At 41.5% G+C, this 24,856-nt stretch overlaps 2 protein-coding genes across 8 annotated transcripts in view; one reads left to right on the forward strand and one right to left on the reverse strand.

Annotated features, from left to right (window-relative positions):
* LOC6554054 (cadherin-87A) overlaps positions 1–24,664 on the reverse strand; it is a 56,763-nt gene extending 32,099 nt beyond the window's left edge. The window contains exons 1-4 of one of the 7 annotated variants that reach the window (XM_026975878.1): positions 24,174–24,661; positions 23,253–23,315; positions 22,772–23,060; positions 12,229–12,247 (exon numbers count right to left, since the gene is read on the reverse strand). The gene's annotated coding sequence lies outside the window, so the exon portion shown is untranslated. Of the gene's footprint in view, positions 1–12,228; positions 12,248–22,771; positions 23,113–23,252; positions 23,316–24,173 lie in introns of those variants that run through there. The other 6 variants (XM_026975883.1, XM_026975881.1, XM_026975882.1 and 3 more) reach the window with 6 other exon arrangements.
* Positions 6,212–8,459, forward strand: LOC6554053. Its single transcript, XM_001980458.3, has 2 exons — positions 6,212–6,876; positions 7,193–8,459. The coding sequence occupies exons 1-2, from the start codon at positions 6,212–6,214 to the stop codon at positions 8,457–8,459; spliced, it is 1,932 nt and encodes a 643-aa protein (XP_001980494.1).
* Positions 24,665–24,856: the final 192 nt, after the last annotated feature.

Genomic DNA, 24,856 nt, shown 5'->3' on the forward strand with positions numbered 1-24,856 from the left:
CTACAGTAGAAAACAATGGTTGTTTTTTTTTTTTGCGTTTAGGCCATGTGTAAGCCAATAAAAAATGTTTAACTTATCTAACAAAACAAATGGTTTCATTTAGTACAAATTTTTATACATTTATCTAATATATAGAACATTTCATTATATTTGACAATCTCTTAGGCGTGCCTTTAAAAATAAATTCATTTCAAGAGAATAACAATTAAACCATGTTAAATTAAACAAACAATAATGTTTTTGCGTAATCAAAAAATAAATTTACACTTGATCGGCTTTTTTCAATTAAGCATTAGAGCGACATGCAAAAATTCAATTAGATGCCATGTCATAGATTCGCTGTCATTCATTGTTTGCTCCTTCTGCATTTTGTTGAAACCATTAAACAATAGATTTATGTAGTAAATCAATAAATGCATTTGACAGGAAATTCGAGTGAGCCAAAGAGTACAACAAATGAACTATGGCACCCAAAGAGTATTCCCGCCCACTCCAATCCCATCACCCCCTGGATCACTCGATTTACTTGTCCACTTTTGTCCTGCCGACAAAACCCAAAAAGAGTCCGACAAACTAATTCAATCTTTGCCGCTTGTACACGTTTATCACTGATTTTTTTTTACACCCTCCACCACCAGCCCAGCGTCGACCATTCCCAATGCGCCTGTCACTGTTTTACAGCGAAACGGGGGGACAAAAGTCCATTTGTGTGAATTGCATTTTTATTTGTATAGAATTTTCATAGCGAGCTTCTCCTGGCATTCACACATGTCCCCTGTCCCTGTCCCTGTCCCCATCCCTGTCCTCCGGCAGGATATTCGACTTTCCAGGGGCGGAAATCTGGATGGCGGCAGGAGGCGTTGTCTCGTGTTGCTTTGACAGTTTTTTGGCAAACTGCCAGACGGGCCGAGCGAGCCACCGGCAATGGAGTGCACTCATCGAGAACAAAAAGGCTAGCTACTGCTTTGGGTTTAAAATCCGAAATACCCTCTAATTAAAAACTGCAAGCTGGGAAAAATAAAGCTGGCCAACATTATAGGTGGCTATGTTGTGTTGCAAAAGCACATAAACCACATTTACCTATCTGATTTGAACAGCAACATATCCGGGATTTTATTAAATTGTTACTTTCTTCTCCTTTATATAATGCATATATAAATTACCAATGAATTTATAATTGTATGCATACTCAATAATCTATCAAGAATCTAATCATGTATCACAAATCATAAATAGATATCAATTAGAATTTTATGGCCAATTATCCTATTCATTCTTACAATGAATGGCAATGGAAATATTATAATACAATACAGCTAATTCATCATTTACAGGATATGCCGAACCAGTATATTGGAGGATTAGATACATGAATAGGGCCGAGTTCCGTGGATATAACGATATAGGTAGAGATAGGGAGATAGAGATAAAACGAAGAATGCGTGCGGAAAATTTAGCACGCTCTACGTGCCATGCCGGCAAATAAAAAATTGAAGTAAATTTGGCAACTGGCTACACAGTCGTTAGAAGGATCAGGAGCGGGGAGTCGTTTTTGGCTGCCACGGGAATCTGTGGCGTCAGTATTGGGGGCCCATCCCCAAACCTTCGCCCCACCGCCGGCACACAATGAAATCCGCTCAAACCAAGGGCCCCAACTCAAGTTCAGCAGTGCGGCAATGCAGTTGAAAGGACAGACACAGAAAGAGACACGAATCCTGCTGCAGACTGCAGACATCCTGTCGCCAGACTATCGTCATTTTTTGCGTTCAGCTGCTGTGTATTCAGATGCAGCTTAGACCATTAGCGTTCGTGTTCTTCGATTGGTTAAAACACAAGAAAACCATTGGGATTGCGGTGCAAGCTCGGTCAATTACAAATGGCGTACAAACGAGACGTTTTTTCCAAAAATTTAAGAGCTTTGCATTACGAGAGTCTTTGACTTTTTAGGGAATTTTTTTTTCAATTTCATATTGAATGACTAGCATATATACGTTTTAAAGCAACGGGGTAATTTAAAATTTGGGCATTTACCACAATTTATTGACCAATGATTTAAGACTTAAAGCAAGGGCCTCCACCAACACCTACAACGACAACGTATACGCACTGTTGGACAGCAGCAGCGACAGGAGCAGAGCAACTACAGCAATCGGCCAACGAGTCTAATGAATGCCCAACTATGGCCAGCTGGGCCACAGCCAACCCACCAACCTGGCTCGAACTGAAGCAGGAGGAAGTATACATTATGGTGGCTGGAAAAGCGTGGCCCGAGCAACTTATTAATATGCAGAGCAACCAGCAGGTGTCTTTGCTACCGTTTTATGCCACAATTTGCGCCACGTGCGGCTGCTACCGCTGCTTTTCCTGCCGCTGACAAGGCTTTAATAATGCTGCCACTCGGCTGCGTTCGCTTGGCTGGCAAAACGATTTCTTTGCTCAGCTGCAGCTCGAAATTAACAATTCGTAGCTCATTTTTCTGCCGGCAGGGTGGGCGTAAATCCATGAAACACGACCGAAGAACGGGGGACCACTTGCAGCGACAATTAGTTGAGTTATTGGCAGCACGTTGGTCCTGGGTAGTTCCTCCCCAGCCGAATCTATGGCCAAGCCAAGTAATTTTGTAGCTTGACAAACAGCACAGGATCACAGGAAAAGGTGAAAAGAAAATGTTCGTCCTACATGTTTTATTACGTTTCGCATTTGAAGAACGAACTTACGTAAATATCATAAAAAGTCTGTTTCTTATAAGTAGCGCAAGTTAAAATTTCTAAACTTAAAAAAAAGGTTATTTTTTTAAATAAAGAATATACAATATATGTTATCGAGAATATTGGAAATATTTTTCACCACAATCCAAGGGGAAGGAAATGTATTTCGATAACTCTTAACAATTTACCTTGAGTGTGTTCAGGTAATGTTCTGGCCCCCGCATGTGGGATGATGATCAGCTTGTTAGCTGTTCATTCAACCTCCCTCCCAGCATCTACGGGCACATTTGGGCAAAGGTTTTGAGGAGCCCACTCTTGTCAACGCATAGTTGTTGACCAGGACAACGGCCAGAGCAGCAGCAGGTGCAGAAGTTGCAGCAACCGCAGCAGCAACATCCTCCCTCGGACGCATACTCATATGCTGCATCCTCTGACAGGTTGGCATACCGGGCCAGAGGGCAACTGCATACTGGACCCGACTCTTCTGGTTGGTCAGTCAGCAAGCACAAAGACTTGCAACATGCCACACTGGCAGCAGGCGGGGGCAGGCAAGGATGAGCACTGGCAGATGATGAGCACTAAGCAAAAGTAGCAGTATTAGGAGGAAAATCAAAAGGAGGAGCTGCAATCCCAGCAATCCACAAATTGACTGCTGAACATGTCAAGTGATTGAAACCCTCCTCGAACTCTTCACGACCAGGCCAAAAATTGTCCGTCCGATGACAGTGCCATGAGGCAATTCTGTGTCCACTGCAGGATGAAGAGACCAATCGAATCAATTGCTGCACCAAGCGAAGTCATCCAATTTGGATTGCCTGAAATCTGATTTCATTTTAATACGATTATAGTGCTGATCACGTGTAGACATAACACAACCGGTACACATATTTTGTACACAAATTCCATTTCAAAGATTCCGAGTACTTCACATTTAAGATGCTTTTAAGATCTTAAAAAAAATAGAAAAACAAACAAAAAGAAAAACAAAGCAATTAAATTGCCCTCTATGCGGACCATCGTTATCCAATTACTTAAAAATGCAAAAGTCTAAAACGCTATAGAAAAACAACAACATCTCATGTGTTATCCACAGCCACAACGACATTTTCATTATGTTTTCCGTGGATCGTTGTGTGCGTATACGTAACGCAAAATGAAGAAGAACTTATTGCACATACGCAGTGGTGCACATACGCACGGACTTCAGCCACCATCCTGACCATTCCCACGATTCGTTGAAGTTTTTTTGGTTGCCTTTTTCGGTAGTCTCGGCTGTATCTGACATTTCTTGATATCATCTCCTTTTTGTCGTATTCAACTCTGAATGTAACTGCGGCGGTAACTTGCACCGAAACATCCGCATCAGAAACGATGGCAGCAGAGGAAAAGCTATAAACCTGCTCAATGCACAAGGTTTCGCAGCCGAGGGAAATGTCAACGAAAGCTACAAAAATGCAAAATACATTGGCAAAAACGGAACAAAACCATAAAAAAGGGAATTATATCGAGCAGGAGAGGGGGGAAATGTAAAGAAGAATTCACGCCAAATGAAATCTGCAACGAGTCTGACGCATTTAGCTGTCAGTTTGTCTTAGCGAGTCGGTCGTGGGATGTGCCGTCGTCATGTCTCGTTGTGTCGCTCTGCTACTCCGAATCCGGTGAAAAAGGAGAATCCAAAGGATCCTTGGCAGAAGGCGAGGCAGGATGGTTATCCAACCAAACCGAGGCGACGCGAAACGCAATGCGCGTAAAATAAACAAATTTCCGCAGACGACACTCAACTATGCAAACTGTAATTGGAGCAGGCGGCGGGTGGGTGAAATTCAAGTCGAATCGAGTCGAGCTGAGAGATGCTGGTGGGCGGTTTGGTGGGTGGCGTAAGCGCAGGTAAAACCTTTGGCCAAAACCAAAAACTGAAACTGAAATTCAAGGAAATAAAACAACAACAATCAGGGCGAAGAAGAAGTTTTTAATAGGGGCTGTGGGAATTCAAGGATATCCTGTAAAATCCTTTGAGATGTGTATATTTACGGAACTTTTTATGCAGATTTTGATCTACCTCCCTTATTTAACATAAACATTTTAATGATTTTTACGCAACGTTTTGGGAAACACCACAAAATGATCTTTCTAACTCTAAGCATTATTTATAAATTCTCAAAAACTCTTTAACCACCAAACTATACTCTGCATAAGTATTTACAGGGTATGCACGGGGAAATTGTAACTCAAAGCTAACGTGGGTGAGCGCAATGGATGGCGGCAAGAGGTCGCTAGGATCCACAGGATTCGCGCTGGATTCACAAAACGCAAGACAGTTGGCGGTGGGGATGGCGATGGCTAAAGGCACGGGATGTGGTATCCAAAAAATAAGGAAAAGGATAGAAGTGAGAGAAATGTTTCTGCAAATGCAATATTGTTATGCTGTAATGGTATAAAATGTATGCATATGTTTTACACAGGATACAGGATGCTGCAAACGAGACATGGCCGAGGAATGGAAAGCAGTCGAAGCAACGGTTGGAAAGAGAAAGGATCACAGGAAGGCAGGAAGCCGCCGCTTTGCTGCCTCCGTTTGCGGAAAATTAAAGGAAACAACATCGTGGAATTCGCATACGGCAATGGGGAAACAATAAAAGGGATAGCGAAAACGAGAATGAAAATTGAATGAGGAACACAATTCCCATTTTGTCTCAGACTGTGAAATAGATCCGGTTACTCTCGTTTGGTCTCCGGCTCAGTTGGATTGAAGGATAGCTCCTGACTCAAGTATCCAGGATGCTTACCGGTCCACCGCTGGGTTTCCAATTTAGTAATTTAAAGCGAACTTAAAAGAGTTAGCTGGCTAAGTTTACAGATCAAATTAGCGTATCTGGGGAGAAATGTCATCATTAAGTTCTTCCAGTTAATACCTCCTGTGGTGCGCATCTTAGATATTTATCCACAAACTTTATTGCGAAACTAACTAATTTCTTTTGAATAGGTTTCTACTCCAAAGTGTAGAACAACTTACTTGTCTTATCTTACAAATTGGTAGAATAGAAGAATGAACTAATGAAGACAAGCTGCAAGAGTAAAATCCAATCAAGTTAGCCTAATTAAAAAACGTCCGACTATAAACTCAATCGCTAAACGCCTTTTTAAATGCCCTTTCTTCTTTAGCTTTCCCTTGTTTTGGATGGTAGTTTTCCCTCTTTTTGCAAACACAAACAAAGCCAAAAGGCCAAAGAACTGAAACTGTAAACTATGCTAATTGACAAAGAACAAACTGCAACAAGACAAGAGCGGAAACAAAGTGAATTTAAAGTCAATCAACCAAGGAGAATTACGAGCAAAATAACTACAGTTTTAGGGATCTGTGAACTTTCTGGAAAATTTTGATTAGAATTGTGCATAACCAATGTTTCAAATATAATTTTCCTAGATCTAGATACCTGATAAGAATTTTTGTCTGCTCTAAAAATATTACTGCCTTCAACAAATAAGGAATATAAAACTCTAAAATGGGATATAGCCAATGTGTTGTTGAGATTAAGAAGAATAGTTTCATATTCATACTGCTCTTCATTATACTCTACGTATTAATACGTTTTCAAGAACAAGTTGAACATAACATGAAGGACAAGCCGCCTATAGAAGGTAAACCGGATACTAGGATGCTATTTGTGAATTCCTCGCAATGCCAAATAATTTCCATGGATCCCCTTTCTCCCGTGGCGATGTACCATATGACAGATATGCCCACAGTTTGGTGCCCTATGATCAAGCTGATCCAGGCCAATTCCATTGAGGAAAGAAACTACCTGTACTTGGCCGCCAATGCAAAGCAGCTTTGGAAAGAGCTAGGAGTTCGAAGGTTAAGCCAAATCTTTTGCGCCTACAAACGCTTCGTGCGCTTGAATGACTTTGTGAACAGGTACTTCGAATTGAAAGTCTTTCGCTTTAGCAAATCGAGGAACTTCACAGAAGTAGAGCCGGGTAATATAACCCTGCGTGTTTGGTGCTGGATGGACTATGGTCGTCTACTGTTTCACGATGTCTTTATATTTCTACCATTCCCAAACGACCGGATATTAAAGGTTCCTAATTCTGAACCAGTGAATCGCCTTTCGGTTCTAATTCTGGGCATAGACTCTATTTCCCACATGCATTACCAGCGCTACTTCAGGTTAGTACCTAAAAAGTTGTAATTGCATAATTTTACCAAAGGACATTGTTTAATTGTTCTCTTATTTATTCGATTTGTGTGATACAAAACAAAATAAACATAGCGTTTATATCACCAGTTATCCAATTAAAACATAAACACACCTCGACTGCAACAAAAACCACCGGCTTTAATATGTCGCAGCAATTCAACAAAAAAAGTATTCGCTTGTAAATATTTTAAAGTACTTTCTAGCTGAATGCGTCGAATAAATAATTGTACACATTCTACATTCCAGATAAGTTAAACAATATAAGTAATTCTATTAAATTCACAGTCGAGTAAAAGACTTTATCGAAGATCTGCCACAAATTGAACTATGGGGCTACAACCGCGTCGGGCAAAATTCGTACCAGAATCTGATTCCCTTGCTTAGCGGTCAGAGTGTGGATGAACTGGAGGCCAGCAGTGGTTGCTTCGAAGCAAGCAAGGGCGCCAATTTCGATCGGTGTCACTTGCTGTGGCACGATTTTAAGGCTGCTGGCTATGCCACCATATTTGGCGAGGATTCCCGCATAGCTGGAACCTTTACTTACGTAAGACCTGGCTTTAAGCGTCGGCCAACCGACTTTTATCTGCGAAGTGTAATAAACGAGATCCACATGAGATCCACCTATGTCGCACGAGGACCAGTTGAAATCAAATGCAGTGGCAATCGAATATATCATCATGTTCTGTACGACTTTATATGCCGTTTGCTGCCCCATATGCACGCAAGAAGTTACGATCGAGGATTCTTTGCATTTTTTTGGCAGACAATGGGCGTCCACGATTATTTCCAATACGGCGAACGGGCCGACTGGTACTACCATTTGATTCTGCGCGCCCTAAAAAGCCGGAACATCTTTGAGAGGACCCTGGTCCTAATCTTGTCCGATCATGGCCTGCGATATGGTCCTTTTGTGAACACATTTCAGGGCATGAGAGAAACATCGCTGCCCACAATGGTGGCAATATATCCACGATGGCTAAGTGAACGATTTCCTTTGGCCTTGGCAAATCTTAAGGCGAATGCCCACCGCCTAGTGACGACTTACGATCTGCACGAGACCCTTAAAGATGTGGTCGATCTGGAAAACCTTAGCGACGAGCGGATTTTGAACCGCACTCTGCGACTGCGAAACGATCACAACGTTTCATTATTCCTGCCCATTCCTGAGGAACGTAGCTGCTTCTCAGCCCGCATTCCACTGCATTTTTGCCAATGCGATGGATTTGTCAAGATACCATGGAATGCGCGTAGTATTCAACGGATTGCCAAGCTTGCTGTGGCACGCATCAATCTACTACTTGAACCCTATCCACAGTGTCATCAGCTGGCACTTCTCAATGTGGAGAACGCCTATCTGAGAAAACAACACGAGTTCAATAAAACGATCACTGTGCGACTGGTGACGCAACCAGGAAATGGCCACTTCGATGCCACTGTTCTTGCCAAAAATGAAACCTCGCTGCAAGGAGCCATCACAAGGACTGATCAATACAGACACCAATCATTTTGCGCCCGAGAAGCTCCCATCGAGATTTATTGCTATTGTTCATAGATTTTAGTTTTCATTAGAACCCTGAATAGGGAATAAATTTTATTTACTTCAAATTATTAAAGAAAATAAATGAAAACAAAAACTTTCCAGTTTACTATTTCTAGAATTGAGAAGCCTATGCAATACAACGTCATTGCTTCATAAAAAAAACACAACTCATAGTTCCAGTAATCTACAGATTAAATTGCCATTAATGTGCAAGTATATATTACAATGCAAATATGTTTATATATTAGCTTCTTTTTTTTTTTGAGAACTACATCCATGTTAATGAAATTTTATTAGGAATATTTGCATTTTTTAATACGCGATACATTTAAGTCTACCATAGATTAGGTAATTAGGTTAAACGACAAGAATCTCGAGCTAATTATCTATCGTTTAAAATAGGGCATTTAAAAGGTTGGTAGAAACCTGCTGCTTGGCGCAATAGAGCAAGCGATGAAAATGAGGAAAAACTACCGCTGCGCCAAGAACCTGGGTGAACCAGAGTAGCTGGCATTAGGATAAATGGCTAGCAAATGTGTTTAGATTTCTCTTAATTTCATTTACCGCATATAAACATCCAGGCACTTAACTAGAGCTGTTTTTGCGACAAACTGTCAACAGATGGCGCCGTTGTGTCTCGCCATGCAGGCAAGTCAGAGATAATCGCGTGTCACGGGATTTTCTCAATAAAACCATATATTGTTGTGAGTAACGCAAAAGTCCTGAAGTAAATGCTCATTTCTGGCTATAAAATTACATACCAATTTACTTCAATGTAATTCTTTGTACAGGCCACCGAAAACATCCTTTTATTCTTGGTGATTCATCAGGGGAAAAAAACAAGATTTTAAGCTAACTTAAGCTATGTTGATTGACCATAAAGATTGTTAATATACTTGGTAATACTATTGGCTCACGTGGTCATCTCTAAAGCAAACGTCAGCAGTGAAAGACAGGGACAGTGCGAGTGGCACACATATGGCGGGCATAAACATTTGTCGTCGCTCTGCTGTAATTAATAATAATTTGCATTCACAGTTTGCAGTTCAGCGCCCCGTGCGAGATTTCATTTTAATTAAATTATATGCAGCCTTGTCGACGAGTGCGGGTGGATGTGTTCATGTGTTCATGTGGTGCCAGCTCAGTGGTTGAGGAGGCGTGGCTACTACAAGATAACTGTTGAAAGTGGGCGGTTGGGTGGTTGGGCGATGGGTGTCGCCCGATGTTGGCACTCCACTTGCAACATGCAGCATGCATAAATTATTATCGCTATCTGTTGTCATTTAGGGTTCGCCTTAGTTTAGTTAAATTCAGTTCAGTTACTCGTGCTTGTGTGTGCTTGCAACACCTACAATAATCGCAATAACAATGACTCAAACCACGATAACCATGTTATCAGCAACCACAACAAGCAGTCAAGTGAAGGTGATGTCGATGGTGGTGGTTGCAACCTGCCTGAGTGATGGCACCATTTTGTTGTTAGTTTAAATTAAACTTCCCTTAATCATGCAAAATACCATTTTTAAATTTAGACAACCGCTAAGCTGTTTTGGAAAATAAAATAAGTACCATAACCATAATTTTTACCATAAACTCAGATTGCCACAAAGTTTTTTTAACTATCCAAAATTAGGTGCTCATGAACTATATTTTAACACTTCCAACGTAAATTGCCGCACTAGCAATTCTAAACACTAAAAGCCCTTCCATTCATCTCTGCAGCATAGCGCAACATGTCGCATACTTAATATCACGCATACGAACCGTTGACGGTTATAACATCACAAAGCGCAAACTTCATTTCGGAAAAACGGATGGCCCTGCTGAGGGACGAGGCCAGGGATTTGGTACCAAACCGAGCGGGTTAGGGAGTCAGAGGGTAGCTGGACTCGTGGCAAATGCCATTAAGAGCTTTCGACCAGAACGCGTCGTAAATCAAGTCACTTTAATTCAATAACAAGTTCCCCAGAGTGGCCCAGAGGTTCCAACCAGCCCAATGTAACCATTGTAGCCTCCCGCACCGGTGGCCCCTCGAATCGGCACAATGTGCAGATGTTGCCATTTGGTTTTGGGCCCGGTCCGTGGACATTGATTTCGTTTATCTGCGATGCCAAATTATTCATTTGGACCACAGACAGACACACGAACAGAGATAGAGATACACAGTAAGACAGAGAGAGAGAGAGAGAGATAGAGAGAGAGCAAAATAGAAGCAATATTGGTTAGCCCAAGCATTTGGCTGGCCAAGTAATTTGGCACAATTTGATTTTGAGTTTGGACCAAAAACAATCGGAGTAAACTTGGGCTGCCTTTTGGCATTTCGAATTGTCTTCAATGTAATTCAAATGTTTTTCTGTGAGGTTGCTGCTGCTGTTGCCATTTAATTTCCATTTGGTATAGAAGCCTATTCAACCTTGAACAAGTTTACACAATGCTAAATAAATTAGACAACAACAAAGAAAACTTTTAAACTCCACTCAAGTGTCAAGCAATTGTTGAATTTATGTTTTGCATTTTCCGTCTTAGATTTATTTGCTATGCAAATCTCAAGCACAATTAATAGCAATTATGGATCATTGAAGTTGGGTAATGGAAGGGGACAAGAAAATGAAGCCGGAAATGGACGAAGACAAATTTCGGTTTTTATTTGCACATTTTCTTGCATAATTATTGTTATTTATTGTGCGAGTATATCTTACTTACTTTCCAATTGAGATTTATTACGGGAAAATGTTTTGTCATCTGCTCTCAATGAAATTCAATAAATCATAAGATTGTCAATTCATCCAAACAATTTTGAGCAACTGAGTATTGATCAGATTGGTGAAAAGTTTCGGAATTTTTGATTTTATAAAAAAACATTTTAAATGTGCTTGCTTCTTGTATGTAATAGAAGAGTATATTTTATTAATCTATGATTAAAACTACCAATGTCAAGCATTCGCTTGCATTCGATGTGCAACAGATTAAATAAAGATAATATTGTTTGGCTCATGATTTGAAATCTAATTTGGAATACCACATATCTCCCCCTTTGAGCTGCTTCATGTGGGCCAATTGTGGTTGACACACACAAACTTGACTTCTGGGCAGTCACATGCATATGTGTGTTTAGGTTATGATTTAAGCAACCACAATGGCAATAGGACATGCACCATATACCGGCATTACGTCCCCCGTTTTCCTTTTTCACATCTCTTGCTGATGGGCCACAATGGCTTTGGCTAATAGCACTGTCATTGCGTTAACCGCATTTCGTTTATTTGCCGCATTGCATTAAATGACCAAATTAGTGGGTGGAAAACGGGCGGTATGGTGTTATATAGGGTGTTGGCATAGCATCGATAAGAATGCTACCACAGAGTTCGTTCTAATGCATTTTCTATGGCATATTTCATTATCAATTTGCACTGAAATCAATTTGCAGGGAGAAGAGGCATGTGCCCAATGCCCGAAAACCAATCGCATTCAGTCTGTTTGCATAGTTTGCGGGCATCATTCGAGCTTTAAACATATCGAACAACCAATACCAGAATTTCAAACAATGTTCGACCCTACATTGGTCTGTATGAACTTTGGATGCATTTCAACTGATTAGATTTATCAAATGGGTGTAGGGTCATTTGCAACGGGAGTACTGAAAACTGAACTGGACTGGTCTGGGCCGCAGATAAGTTTGGTATCTGAGTGATTGGAAAAGGATTTAGGGTAGGCAAAACGAAAGTATACGATACTCTTAATAACACATATTTAAAAAGTATATATCTTGGTTTTGACTTACAGTTGATGGCGTTTTATATCTGCAAAAAATTAAAATATTGATAAAAATTTTTTTATTTAGGACTTTAATACTATTTTTAAGGAAAGGGTATACATGCTTGACATATAAAGATCCTACAACCAAATGACCTAATCCCTACAACGAGTAGCTCCAGTTACCTACTTACATACATGTGTGATACCCACTCAGCTCCGCCCCAAAAACCCACAGCTTTCTATAGAGTACATTCCCACCCACCGGAACGAGCTACTGACAATGGCAAAATCTATAAACTATTGAATTGCAAATTTCGTATAAAGTCAGAAGAAAATTTTTGCAATGTAAATTAACAGTCAACGAAACTGGGCAAAAAAAAGAGCAAAAAATCAAAAATCAGAAATCGCCGACAACAAGAAAGAGAGGGCGATGTAAGAACAACGAGAATAGAAGAACAAAGTCATTTGCTGACCCGTCCCCACCCACTTCGCCACCCCCGATTGCTTTCAGTGGAGAAGGGAATTGTGCTGTGAAATAATCCGCAACGACAAATATGCGCGCTGTTTTATATATGTCTGTTAGCCATGTTTGTAGAAGTGAGTCTGTGTACGTGTGTGTGTGGAGCGTGGCCAGTTGGTTAGCCAAGTATCGCACAAAGCCGTATGCTGTGCAAGTATTTTGTATTTTCGGAGCCAGTTACCCAGACCCCAACAGCAACAACAACAGCAGCAGCAGCAACAGCAACAAAAGCAGTAGGTAACTGCCACAGCAGCCACTGGCGAACCACACACATAAACCGGTTCAACGAAATTCCAGACAGCAGCCGTCGTCGCCAAAAGAGCAAAAGAGGCCCCCAGTCTCAGTCCCAGTCTCGTTTTCAGATTCAACCGCTGTCTGCCGTCTCTTTCTTGGACTTGGATTCTGCCCCAGTCCCCGTTTGAGCCACCATCGAAGCGCCCAAGACATGGCCAACACAGCAGCCGGCACTAAATGTCAAGCAAGTGAGCGGTTTCAGTTGAGGGCCGCTACCCAAAAGTGGGAGTGGAGTGGAGCAAAAGGTTTAGCAATATGGTTTAGGACTCGATTTAATTACCTTCCGTAAAGGTTATCGCACTTTGAAAGCTTAATATCATTAATCTTAAACTTTAAAAAAAAAAAAAAAAACAGGAAATGTAGTCCCAAAGATAGACCCATTTGAAAACAGCACCGAAGAGAATGCAGTAAAGTCTAAGAAAATAAAAAACTCTTTATAAAAAATGTACAACCGACACCAAGCGGTTGATGAATGGGAGTCCTTTTTCTGTAATAAATACTCTGTATTCTGTAATAAAATACTTAAACTTGTATCTACAAGCTATCCCTTAACTAGTCCAAAAATAAACTAAAAATATGAAGCCTGGCAATGACTATTCCAAAACAGACCTCCATTTCCTTAATGGATATATTATGACATGTGGAAGAATCCAACAAAAGCCAAGTATTCATAGACAACGATGAAAACCATTCCAGGACATACCAAGCTCAAAAAATCCAGAAAAGTATGAAAAGGAATGTTCGCTTTTGACAAGTCAGACCTGTATCTAAATCTCCAATTACTATACCAAATCATATTTCAATATCCTTAATGGATCTTTAATGGAAGGTGGAAGTATGCGACAAAAAGAAAAGGTTAATAAAACCGGCATATCGACATACGCAGACAAGTACTTACTCGCTTACATACACACATATATCGGTTATATAATCACGTTTATTTCTCTCTTTTCTCCAAAGCCGGCGACAACTCCGAACGAATGGCGACGGCAAATTTGTTGTAATCAATATGAACTGGCGTCTGGCAGCCGCCTGAGATAACTCCACACAAACACACACACGCAATCACACAATCTGCCAACAGGCCATAAACGAAGGAGTGTGTGTGTGCGTGTGTGTTAGTGTGGAAAAACAGATTTGTGAAAAATGCGGAAAATGGCAAGAAATGAAATCGATGGTTCCACAATCCACAGCAGGAACCATTGCGTTATATTGCAAAATATAAGTGTTCGGTGAAGGCAAGGGAAATGGGAAATGGTAGCTGCCCAACATCTTGTATGTGTTTTTGCGTGTGTGTGTGTGTGTTCCATGCGTCAGCCATTATGATAAATCGCACCTTTTATTGCAGCATCAGCGCCTTGGTAACTGATTCATAAAGGGTGCCTAGGGCGGGCTTGATTTTCAGTTGATTTTGTTCGATTCGTTTGGATTTGGCCAAATAGACAAACACGATACTTTGCAGAAGTGAGATGGATGTGCACAAGAAAAAAAAAAGACTGAATGTGCGAATATGACATCATTCGACAATGTCGCTTTTCCTCAACTTCTATACTTTTTTCGGTGTCCCATATCTGGTACACCATCGCCTCCATCTTCTGCCCTTCGCTCTAACAACTTTGCTGTGTGCCTTGCTGCAATTACGAATACATATTTTTGATAGACTTGCTTAAGCCAAGCAAAAAATGTGATAAACGACCTGGTAAAAGGAGAAAAACGCGCGGGGCAAGGAGATTGTTCAACGCAAGTGGAGCAATTTTTATAACAGAAACCCACATATATGCAAAAATTCCACGAGGAATTTAGAGCAAACAAAGTGACTCTAAAGCAAAGCGAGGTACTCTAGATAAGTTCACGAGTATCTTAGGGGAAATACTCATAAGTAGATTGGAAAAAAAGGAAAGGGGATAAACTTCAAGAGATCACTTTACTTTGGATACAGTTCTTGATGTGTTAAGTGTTTTATCGCTCTTGAGATGATAGCATGACAAGTTCTGGAGCACTTGAAGGGTAATTGCAGAGTGGATACAAATATTATTCAATCTTAAACACATACAATTCCCAGCGTAATGGAATGGTAATTTAAAATTGTTAATTCAATCGGCAAACTCATTACCTTCCCCCAACATTTTCCAACTGAAGTTTGAGGGCAAAGTTAAAAATGCATTTCGCTTGAATTTCTAACAATATTTTCCGGCAACTTTGTTGACATTGCAACATGTGAGAATTTGAAAGTTTCGGCAACGAACCACTCCATGATGCCTGACCAGATCCCAACCCAACCCTTCCACCATCATCCAACCCCGATCAGCACAAACCAACCCAACCGAACCGAATTCAGTGCAATCTCCGCCCCATCAATATGTTACCTCAAAATGTTTTTGCTGTCGCACTGCCCCATTAAACATTCATCATTTTCCATGGCCATCCGTCATCAATGCGTGGAAAAGTTAACGCCAAGAGACGAGGAGTGAAAATGGTCCGATGGTTGGAGAATAAGAGGTATAAGAGTAATGGGGAAGTGCAGCAGGGCTAAAGGAAAACAAAAACAGAGATATAAAAAGACCGACATCGGTCAGCGGGCTCACACAGACACCCGCTCACACAAATAGTGCAAAATACTCAGTTCGCTGACTGATACTCGCACAAACCCACAAACATTTATCGAAATATTTCACACGCATTCGAGCCGAAGAAATGTGTGGTAACAGCACAAACAATTACAAAACAACAAGGTCTTTTTCCGTGATCGAAGATTTAACACACTGGCACATTTTTTTACTTTCCCATGGAATAAATATATAACAGGCTTTTTTACAGAGGGGTAAAACTGATTTTAAAAATCGGATTCCGTGGTGACTTTTAAAGTCAGTGTTTTTGTTTAAATATGTTAAATTTTCGAAAATGTTTTACAACAAGAGCTATCGACCCAACCAAGAGTATAAAAAGTGCAAGAACCAACGAAACGAGAAATCCAAACACCGATAAAGTGCATTGAAAATCTGCAGGTGAGAACCGAAGTGAAGTGAAAGCCACAGACTGCACTGGAAAAACCCTGCATTCTGAGCTTTGCATTTCAACGGAGAGAAATGTGGATTCCCAGAGTAAAGCTCAAAACTTATGGACATACAGACACCTGCGAATAAGGTCAATAGAGTTACGGAAGAAATGGGTAAGTCGCAACACGATAGAGAGAAAAGTAGACCCCAGAAATACATTGGTCCAATGTCATACCATCATACCAAGAAATTGTTGCTCTTTTTTCGTTACCGGTATTTTATTTGCTTTTGCGGTTAGCACCAGCATCAGAAATCAAAGCTCCACTTTTGCCTGACCCATTCATTACCATAAAGAGTGGAGGGGTAATTCGAGGTGATGAGGTGCAGGAGCTGGAGGAGTGGAAACAGGTTTCGTCATCATCATCACCAGCAGAACAAGAATATTCATTGGCATCTCCAGGGGACAGCGAAAGTGGTGCCATAGAAAGTTGGCTTGACTTTGAGTTGCTTCTTTTTATTTTTGCTTAGCTAGGTGCCACACGAACGCACACAATCATGCAGGCCGAGAACTTTTTAATTAGACACTAAACTGCAACTGTCACGAGACCCTTGGCCTTTTATTTCTTTCTATTGAAGAAGAAAGGCACTCATTATCCTGCTGTTTAATAAGGAAAACAATTTAGGTTTAGGCAGTGGATGGAAAGGCTATCGATGATTGAAAACGATTTGAATTGCCTTTGAATGGAACTTAACTTATTTTGCATTTCATCATGTGATGACAACATAAAAATGTATAAGAAAGTGTACAGATTATAAGTAAGCTATAAAATAACCAGTTTGGGGTTACATCAAATCCCAATGCAAATCGACTCTTTTATCTCTCTCTTTCATTTAAGTAACGATTTGGGCACTTATTTATTCCTAATTTATCCTGCCCATTATAGAGTAATATCCAATGCGACCCTATTCCTTACAGAAATACCACCTGTCATGCTCCAAACGATCAAGTGACTGACGGACAGTTGGCTAACTGGAACAAGTCGGTGACTGAAAAATGCCCGGCAGGCAGGAAACAAGTATTCGAAAAAAACACTTTTTTGAAAGTGCAAAAAGTGCTGAGCCCAAGATGAAAGTTTAACAACATTTAGCTGAACAGGCACAAAGTTGGCAGGCGGCAAGAATACAAAAAAAAAAAAAATAAACCCCCAAGGAGGAGGGGAACTTGGGGCGAAGGACTGGCAAACGGTGGAGGATGGAGAGAATGACTGGGATTCTGAGCTGACTGAATGGGATCAAACAATTCGCTAGTTTACACCTTGGACTCATTTAATTATATTCATTGTACCAGTCCAAGTCTCTCATTAGTCGCTCTCCCCCTCATTACGCCACCCCCTCGCGAAATATTCCATCCGTGGCTCTTTGCCTTCCTTGGCCATAACAACAACCAGTTGGCAAAGTTTTGTGAAATTTCTTGAACAAGTGACCCATAAGTTGGGCCAGCCATCAAGAAGGCAGCCAGACCAAGCAAGTATCCTGAATGGAACCCTCCCTTTCCTTTCTTTGGTGGAAAACCCTACCATCTTCCGACACCTCCTTTAAGCCTCCTCCGCCACATTGCCTAATGAATATGCGCCTTCGGGCCAACTCAGGGCGTCCCGGCCACGTTTACTTAGCAAACTCAAACGGTGTTGGCGTATCCGTGGCTCTAATTGCTTTGTTAGACACCGCTGGGGCAAAATATGATGGTCCTGGGAGGAGTTGCAGGCGGAGAAGTTCGCTTCTATCTGAGAGAGTTGGTGGCAAAGTTTGCTCGCCGCAGGATATGCAGTTTGCATGTGGGTCCTTAATTTAATCAGAAATGGGATATGATATCTTCAAGTGAATAATTTCATTTCCTCGAGTTTCAGGCATTGTAACATAATGTTTGCTTAAGGGATTTACGTGATTAGGCAACAAAAGCACATTTTAAGTTTAGCTATAATTTAAGCATCACATCTACCTTTATTTATATATTAGAGTCTTAGGGGACTAGCGAAGAGTATCCCCATGCAAATGACTTCAAATACATAAATTGTCAATCAACCCTCGCAAGGAGAATGTGGGCGGAATGCCGATCTATCCGACCGGATTCGCACAAGTCTAAAGTCCCGAGGCTGGCAATTATAAATACTCTTCCACGCTGCGATGGCGTTTAACAGGAAAACATCACAGGACACTTCACTAATCTCCAGGACAGCACCAAGTCCATGTCAACACCGGAAAAGTTGTGGGTGGGCAAAAGGGGAGCAGGTCACTGCTTTGCCCCAGGCAATCAAACTTCGACTTCATTTGACAACTTTAATGGAGTCCGAGGCGAAGCAGCAGTTTGAAAAAGTTGCTTATTGCATTACCGCTGACCGTTGACTAAACTTTGTATTACATAACTACTCTGTTGGCTCAACTCCATCCAGTCCCTTCCCCTTTTGCCCGCTAGTGTTTTCCCATAGCGCCAGGCCACTGCCCATTGTCACTCATAAATGTTAAACAAATTGTGTGCAGATTAGTGTGGTGGTCACACACTTTCTAATACTCTACTTGAAGGAAGGAAAATGTATGCTAGACCTAGAAAGTATGAAAATATAGCATGGATAAATAGGAAATATCCATAAAAAATATAAATTATATCTTTAGTCTCAGAAATAAATTTTCCATATTAGAAAAATATAAATGCAATTTAAAAAACTAAGATTTTGAAAACGAAACTGTATGATAACATTTAGGCACTTTTGAACGAATTTTTGTCTAACGAAAGTGTCATAAATTTAATAATATGATATGATAACCCCGCGTAGAATATCGCTTTCATAATTTCCCAAAATGCCGCATACTGTCCCTATCTTTTTTTCGGTGATTTTAGTTGAAAACTTGTTTGGTAGTTATGTGTGCAAAGTGCCCATCCCACCAGCCACCGCCCACCGAGTAGACCAACTGATGCGACATGTTGGCTTACCGCTAATTGTAAGTGAAATTAGCGGTTTTTGTTGTTGCTAATGAAAATTGTTTGAGCCGCGAACTTTGCATCGCTTACGGGGGCAGACATTCTAAGCGATGGAAAAACTTTTCCCAAGAACCGAAGAATGGGAAACGGATGGGCAGCGAGCGATTAATCGGATTTTGTGTAATTCCAATCAAAGTTTGACTCACGTTGTGCGCATAATTAAAAATTACTTTTCTTAACAGCAGTGCATTCATTGCCTTTTCTTTTCGGGTTATCCTCTATTTTTTAACAGACTATGTCGCCATATGTCCAGGCCACGCCCAGACATACCGCTCCTACTTTTTTCTCGCGCACTTTCGCCCGATTCTCGTAACATCTTCGACGAGAAGTGAAATTAATGGCTTTTCTATTATTTTGCAGAAAGTTTCGAAGCGCATTTGACGTTGATTGCATTTTTTGCGCTTTCCAAGGACGAGCATTACGGGGAAGTGGCGGGGGCAGCTCCAAAATGGCTTCCACCAGCGGAATCACAGCTGCTGGCAAGCTTGATTAAAAATTTAGTTAGTGTGCGGGCGTATTAGTGTGTATCTATGTGAGTGCCGCCGATGCCAAAACGGGCAATTTGCCTGTTTCTCATCCACGTATTCCCATTAACCGGCGGAGATAAGCGTGGAGAGGGGAGTGGGGAGTGGAGAGAAGTGTGGGCGGATTGGTTGGATGGGGATTAGTGCCCAGAAATTGCAATCCACTCTCCATGGCGTGGTCCATCATAGCCGCATATGTTCCTACGACTGTCTCTAGTTTATGATTTGATTTATGTGCTCCAAGGTGCTTTTGGCACAAATGCAGTGCAGCCAGCTGCGGTGGAAAAATATGTGGCATAATCTAAGAATTAGTCTAGATACGGTTGGGATATTCAATTGGAATTTTATGGGGATAGTTTGGAAATCTTTAAGTAAACTTAGCAAATTGTAGTTCAATCACTATTTGCTTTGGCAGAAACTTATTAAAAAGACAAATATATCACTATTATTACTTTCCAAGTTGCTTTTACATTCCCTTTCTGCTATAAGAAAGACTTTCGTAAGTTTTCTTAAATTTTTTTAAGAATATTGTTATATTAAAGCACTCCTTTAGTTTGATCGCACGATTGCACTATTTTACCAGCGTTATCTGATCTCTTCAGCCTATTCAAAATAGCAAACAGAACAAGGAGGGACAACTGGGCAGACACGCTCCTAAAGTAAAAGTGTGAGAGCGGGTGAAAGCGTTAAGTTGCACAAAATGAACTTCCTTCCGGAGCTGTCTTCCTGTCGCGGCTGAATTGCCGACTTCCACTAGCCACTACACCCGCCCACCACCCGCCACTCTACGATTGCAGCACACACTCACACACACGCGCCCTTACTTCTAAGCGTAACCGCCCACTTGGCTAGCAAAAGTTTTTCGGCGGCAATCCCAGACGGTCCGGTCGAAAACCTCAACGCTCCAAAAGAACCAACTAAAAGTGAGCCCAGGAAAACTTTAAGCTCACTTTATCCCCCACATACATATATATAGTACATATATAGAGTTGTCCGTCGCGTCGCCGTCGAACAATACAAATGGCTAGATGGTTGCGGCCCAGACAGGATTCCAGGGCCAAAAACAACCAAACCAGTTAATTTCCAAATTGTGAACAGTACCAAAAAGTGCGACAGACCCCACGGGAATGAGGTTATTGGACGGGGGTAATGGATAAACTGTGTACGAGGTAGATTGGTGGGCAGTGCAAGGCAAATTATTGGCTTAGAAATGGTTAGCGTTCCTGACCGTGAGATCGAAGGGGTAACATAGAAGATACATAAACTAAACATTTTAAACTAATTGTTACCTAAAACCTGTCAACATTTCCAGAGTGGCAGAGAGGGCATTTTATTAATTAGTTTTTTTACAGCTCAAACAATCTAAAATCAATTGCTCATATTTTTTTAACGAATAATATAACATTTATTATTTAAAGCTTGCTCGAATTCTTTGCTAATGGTTCCTTTTGAAGGTAACCGTTGTAATCACGCTTCCAGCGTTTGGTTAGTGTAATGGTTCAGTCTGATTTGAAGCACCGCAACTAGTTCAAAACTACACAACGCGGCTGCACCACAGCACCACCACTGAACCATACAACACGAAGTGCGCTGGGGAGCAGACCGACCGGTCTGGTTTTTGGGCCGGGAATCGCAATCCAAGGTGGAATCGGGAGGCGGCCCAAAAGGGGGAAGCACCGAATTGTGTAGGCCAAGAACAACAAAGGCAGATAGCCACAGAACTGGTCAGATGGACTAGCCAGAGTACCAGTCGCAGAGAGTTGGAGTCAGTGCTCTAGCGTCATCATTGGCAAAGCATAAAACTTGTTTCTGTCTAAGCACGAAACCCGCCAGTGGCACCCAGCCCCACCGTCCCACCGCACCACGCCCACTGCCCCTTTTAAAGGCCCGCTTGCAAGCCAGTCTGAAATATCTTCCGGTTTGCGTTGGTAACAAAAACAGAGACTGAGTCGCCAAAAGAGCCGAGTAGCAGCAGCGGTTTGCACTCAGTTCCGTCGACGGCTTGGGCAAGTTTTCCTTTGTTAAAAGGTTTCCCAAACAAAAAAGAGGCAGCCACTTCTTCACCTGGATTGCAACAAGCAACAACATTTTTCTTATTGTGGGATCTGCATTAATATTGGGATTTTCAAATTCTCAAATTCTCTAGTGGCGGATAAAATTAAATGCGGCGAATATTGCGGTTTCAGATGCTGTCCCTGATCTATTGTTGCTGTAGCGCCGAATCCGGGAAAATCAGAGAGAATTCTGTAGACGATTTCCTCGACTACCATATACCTCTTACTCAGCTAGTACCAGAAAGGTATTTTAAACTTTTGTAGGAATAGCGATGGAAATTGTCAGCGGGTTGTCCGTGGTGTCCGGGTTGTGGTGCGGGTTGTGGTGCGGGTTGTGGTGCGGGTTGCGGGGTCCGAAGTGCAGAGTGCGGGGTCCGGAGTGGAAGAAGTTCATTGCCATGGGATCGGCGGAGTCAGCTATGACTTAAATCAATGGCCCACGCAATCGATTGCCTGGGGCTCTCCACTTTAGCTCGCAGCCCCAATCCTAAACCGTACCACACCAACTATGAAGCACGCCCAAGCAAACACCCGTACTCCAAAAGGGACAGCCGTGGACCAATTCATAATTAACATAATTGAGGAACCCGCCGTTGAATGTTTTTGTGCTTTGATGAGCAGAAAGCTGATGCGGGAGGTGTAGCGTGGAGCAGGGAGTAGGGAGCTGGAGATGCAGATGGATACGGAGGGATTGGGGCTCTTCGCAGGCGCTTGGCAGAACAACGATGAATGACGACCCATAAAAATACAAGAGGCTCGCCGGAATTGAGGTAACAGAAGCAGGCAGAAGCTACCCGCCCGTAACCAAGCTACAAAACACGATGGCACAGGTGGGCAGCAGGCGGGGAGGTGGGCGGCGTTGGGGTCGCTGGGATGTGAAAACGAAGCAATATGTAATTTCTACGCAAAAATGTTTTCTCGTGGCGGTGGGCGTGACCCAACAACAGCAACAACAAGATGGAGAGCAGCCCAACATTGACGTTGATGTTCTTGCTACCTACAGTGTGGAGTGTTAAGAAGAACTAAACTAAGATATTTCATAACTAAGATAGCTTCTTAACTTAAAATTAACTGAACTGCAACATCCCATAATGCCCAACCAAAATTGACTTTTCTGACTTGCTGAAAGTTAATATCACTTACCGAGTGCTGTCTGTACTGTCAAAGCTGACTTACACGCAGATGTTCTTTCAGCGATTTCAGTTGGGGAGATGTGAGTTTTCCGGCGAAAGAAAGAATTCGGCGACCCGGGTTTGGCGGCTGCACCGGCCTTCGCCGGCTGATGACGTTGGAATGTGGCCACCAAGGCTTGGCTCTTCCTCTTCTTCGTTGGCTCTGCTGACGTCGCAGTTGCGTTTTGTTGTTTTCCCTGTTTTTCTCTCTTTTTTCACATCCAATGCCGGCTTAGTTGTTGCTTTTTGGCTTCTCTCTGCTGACAAAGGTGATGGCAATTTGTTGTTGTTTGCTCTTCTTCGACTTCGCACCTCGCAAAGTGCCGTTATTCATTGACGAAGGGCAAAATTAAACACACCGACACATACACACACACATTGAAAGAGGAGAAGAGAAGGAGAAAAAACACAAACACTAAATATTTCAGCAATTCAATCATTCACATACGTACATATGAATTTATATTTCTTTTTGTTGCTATTTAGCAATTATGCACGAATTATCTCACGGTCAACTGGTTTTTTTCGAACGATTTTTATTGTATTTTATACGAGTCGAATTTCGCATTGATGGAAATGCAAATAAACGCGCAGCGAGAAGAGAACATTTTCCGGAACCCAAAGCAAAGGAAAAAGAAAATTCAAAACGGCACGCGACGCACGAACTTAATTATTTACTACGTGTGTGTGCGTGTTGTTGCACAACTACATACAAAAAAAAACTCAAAAAAGCAGACAACAACAATGCTTCAATGTCAGAGAGCCACCCACACGAATTGAAAAGTCAAACGGACAAATTGAATTTCGGACTGCAATTTACGCTTTTAATTAAATCATTAAAAGGGGCCACAAAGATTACGATTACGCCATTACACAGCACACAGAAAAATCAAGATCTTCATATGATAAACAATTTCGCAGATCAAGTGGATATTTAAATTTTGTATCATTTTGATGTACATATGAATGATTGACAATCGAGATACATACAAATGTAAATTAAACTTTTGTTTGCTTAACATGATAAGAACACATTGCAAGGAAAAGCCAGATATTCAGACTAAATATTTGTATATTTTTTAGTCACATTTATTCACGTTATAATGATTAAAGTTTACTTTTTTTATTACATCAGCGAATTGAGTATCAAATCGACCCTATTTGCTCCCAGTGTAACAGCAACAGTTGCACTGTTTGTGTTTTGTAGCTCAAAAATGTAATTACGCACTCCAATGCAAATGCAATCGAAAGCAAATTACATATTTGTAATGGTTTGCAATTGAACTGCTTTTAAAATTGAATAGCAATTAAATTGTTGCTTTGCAAACACGCACACAGACAGCCCGAAAAAAACCAGACAAACCACTACACACCCAGGCACACACCGACGCTGCTGCGCCGACGCAACTGCGCTGCAGAACTTCTCTTCCTCTTCCTCTTCTGCCTCTGCTTCTTGATTTTTTACCTTTGACTATTATCTATTTTAGCATAATTTCATTCACACACCAGCCTTTGTTTGCATTGAAATTATCCGCGGCGGCTGTAGAGCTGTATTAAACAATGCGGTATTTCGAAACACACGCTGAGAACGACCGACAACAACACCAACACAGGCAGGAGCGCGCCCTTCTCGCACGCACACAATTTTATTATAACACGTAAACAACAAAGCCGCAACGCCGACGCAACTTATTTTCCCGGCAGCTACGCGTCCGCACACGTCCGCTCACGTTCGGTTCCGAAGAGAGTTGTTGAAAACGTAAACAGAATCACTTGTTGCACTCTTTGGCGTTAGTGGGGCTACTGGTGAAAAACCACCCGAAAGTGGTGCAAGTTGTGGATGTTTCCTCTCGTGGCGTACGGCCACACTATGCGTCTTTACTGTTAACCGCTACTGTTACCCGATAACTGTGATGGGCCTCACTGTCAACAGATATTTGAATCTTTGCTTATTACTACAAAAAACTATTGTAGAAATTAAAATTATCTTGAATTTATTTCGATCCCTTTTATAATGCCTTTTGACGGAAAATGGTCAACAAATAAATCAACTGTT

This window comes from Drosophila erecta, unplaced genomic scaffold (assembly GCF_003286155.1).
Source record: "Drosophila erecta strain 14021-0224.00,06,07 unplaced genomic scaffold, DereRS2 tig00000000-arrow-pilon, whole genome shotgun sequence".
NCBI classification, from domain to species: domain Eukaryota; kingdom Metazoa; phylum Arthropoda; class Insecta; order Diptera; family Drosophilidae; genus Drosophila; species Drosophila erecta.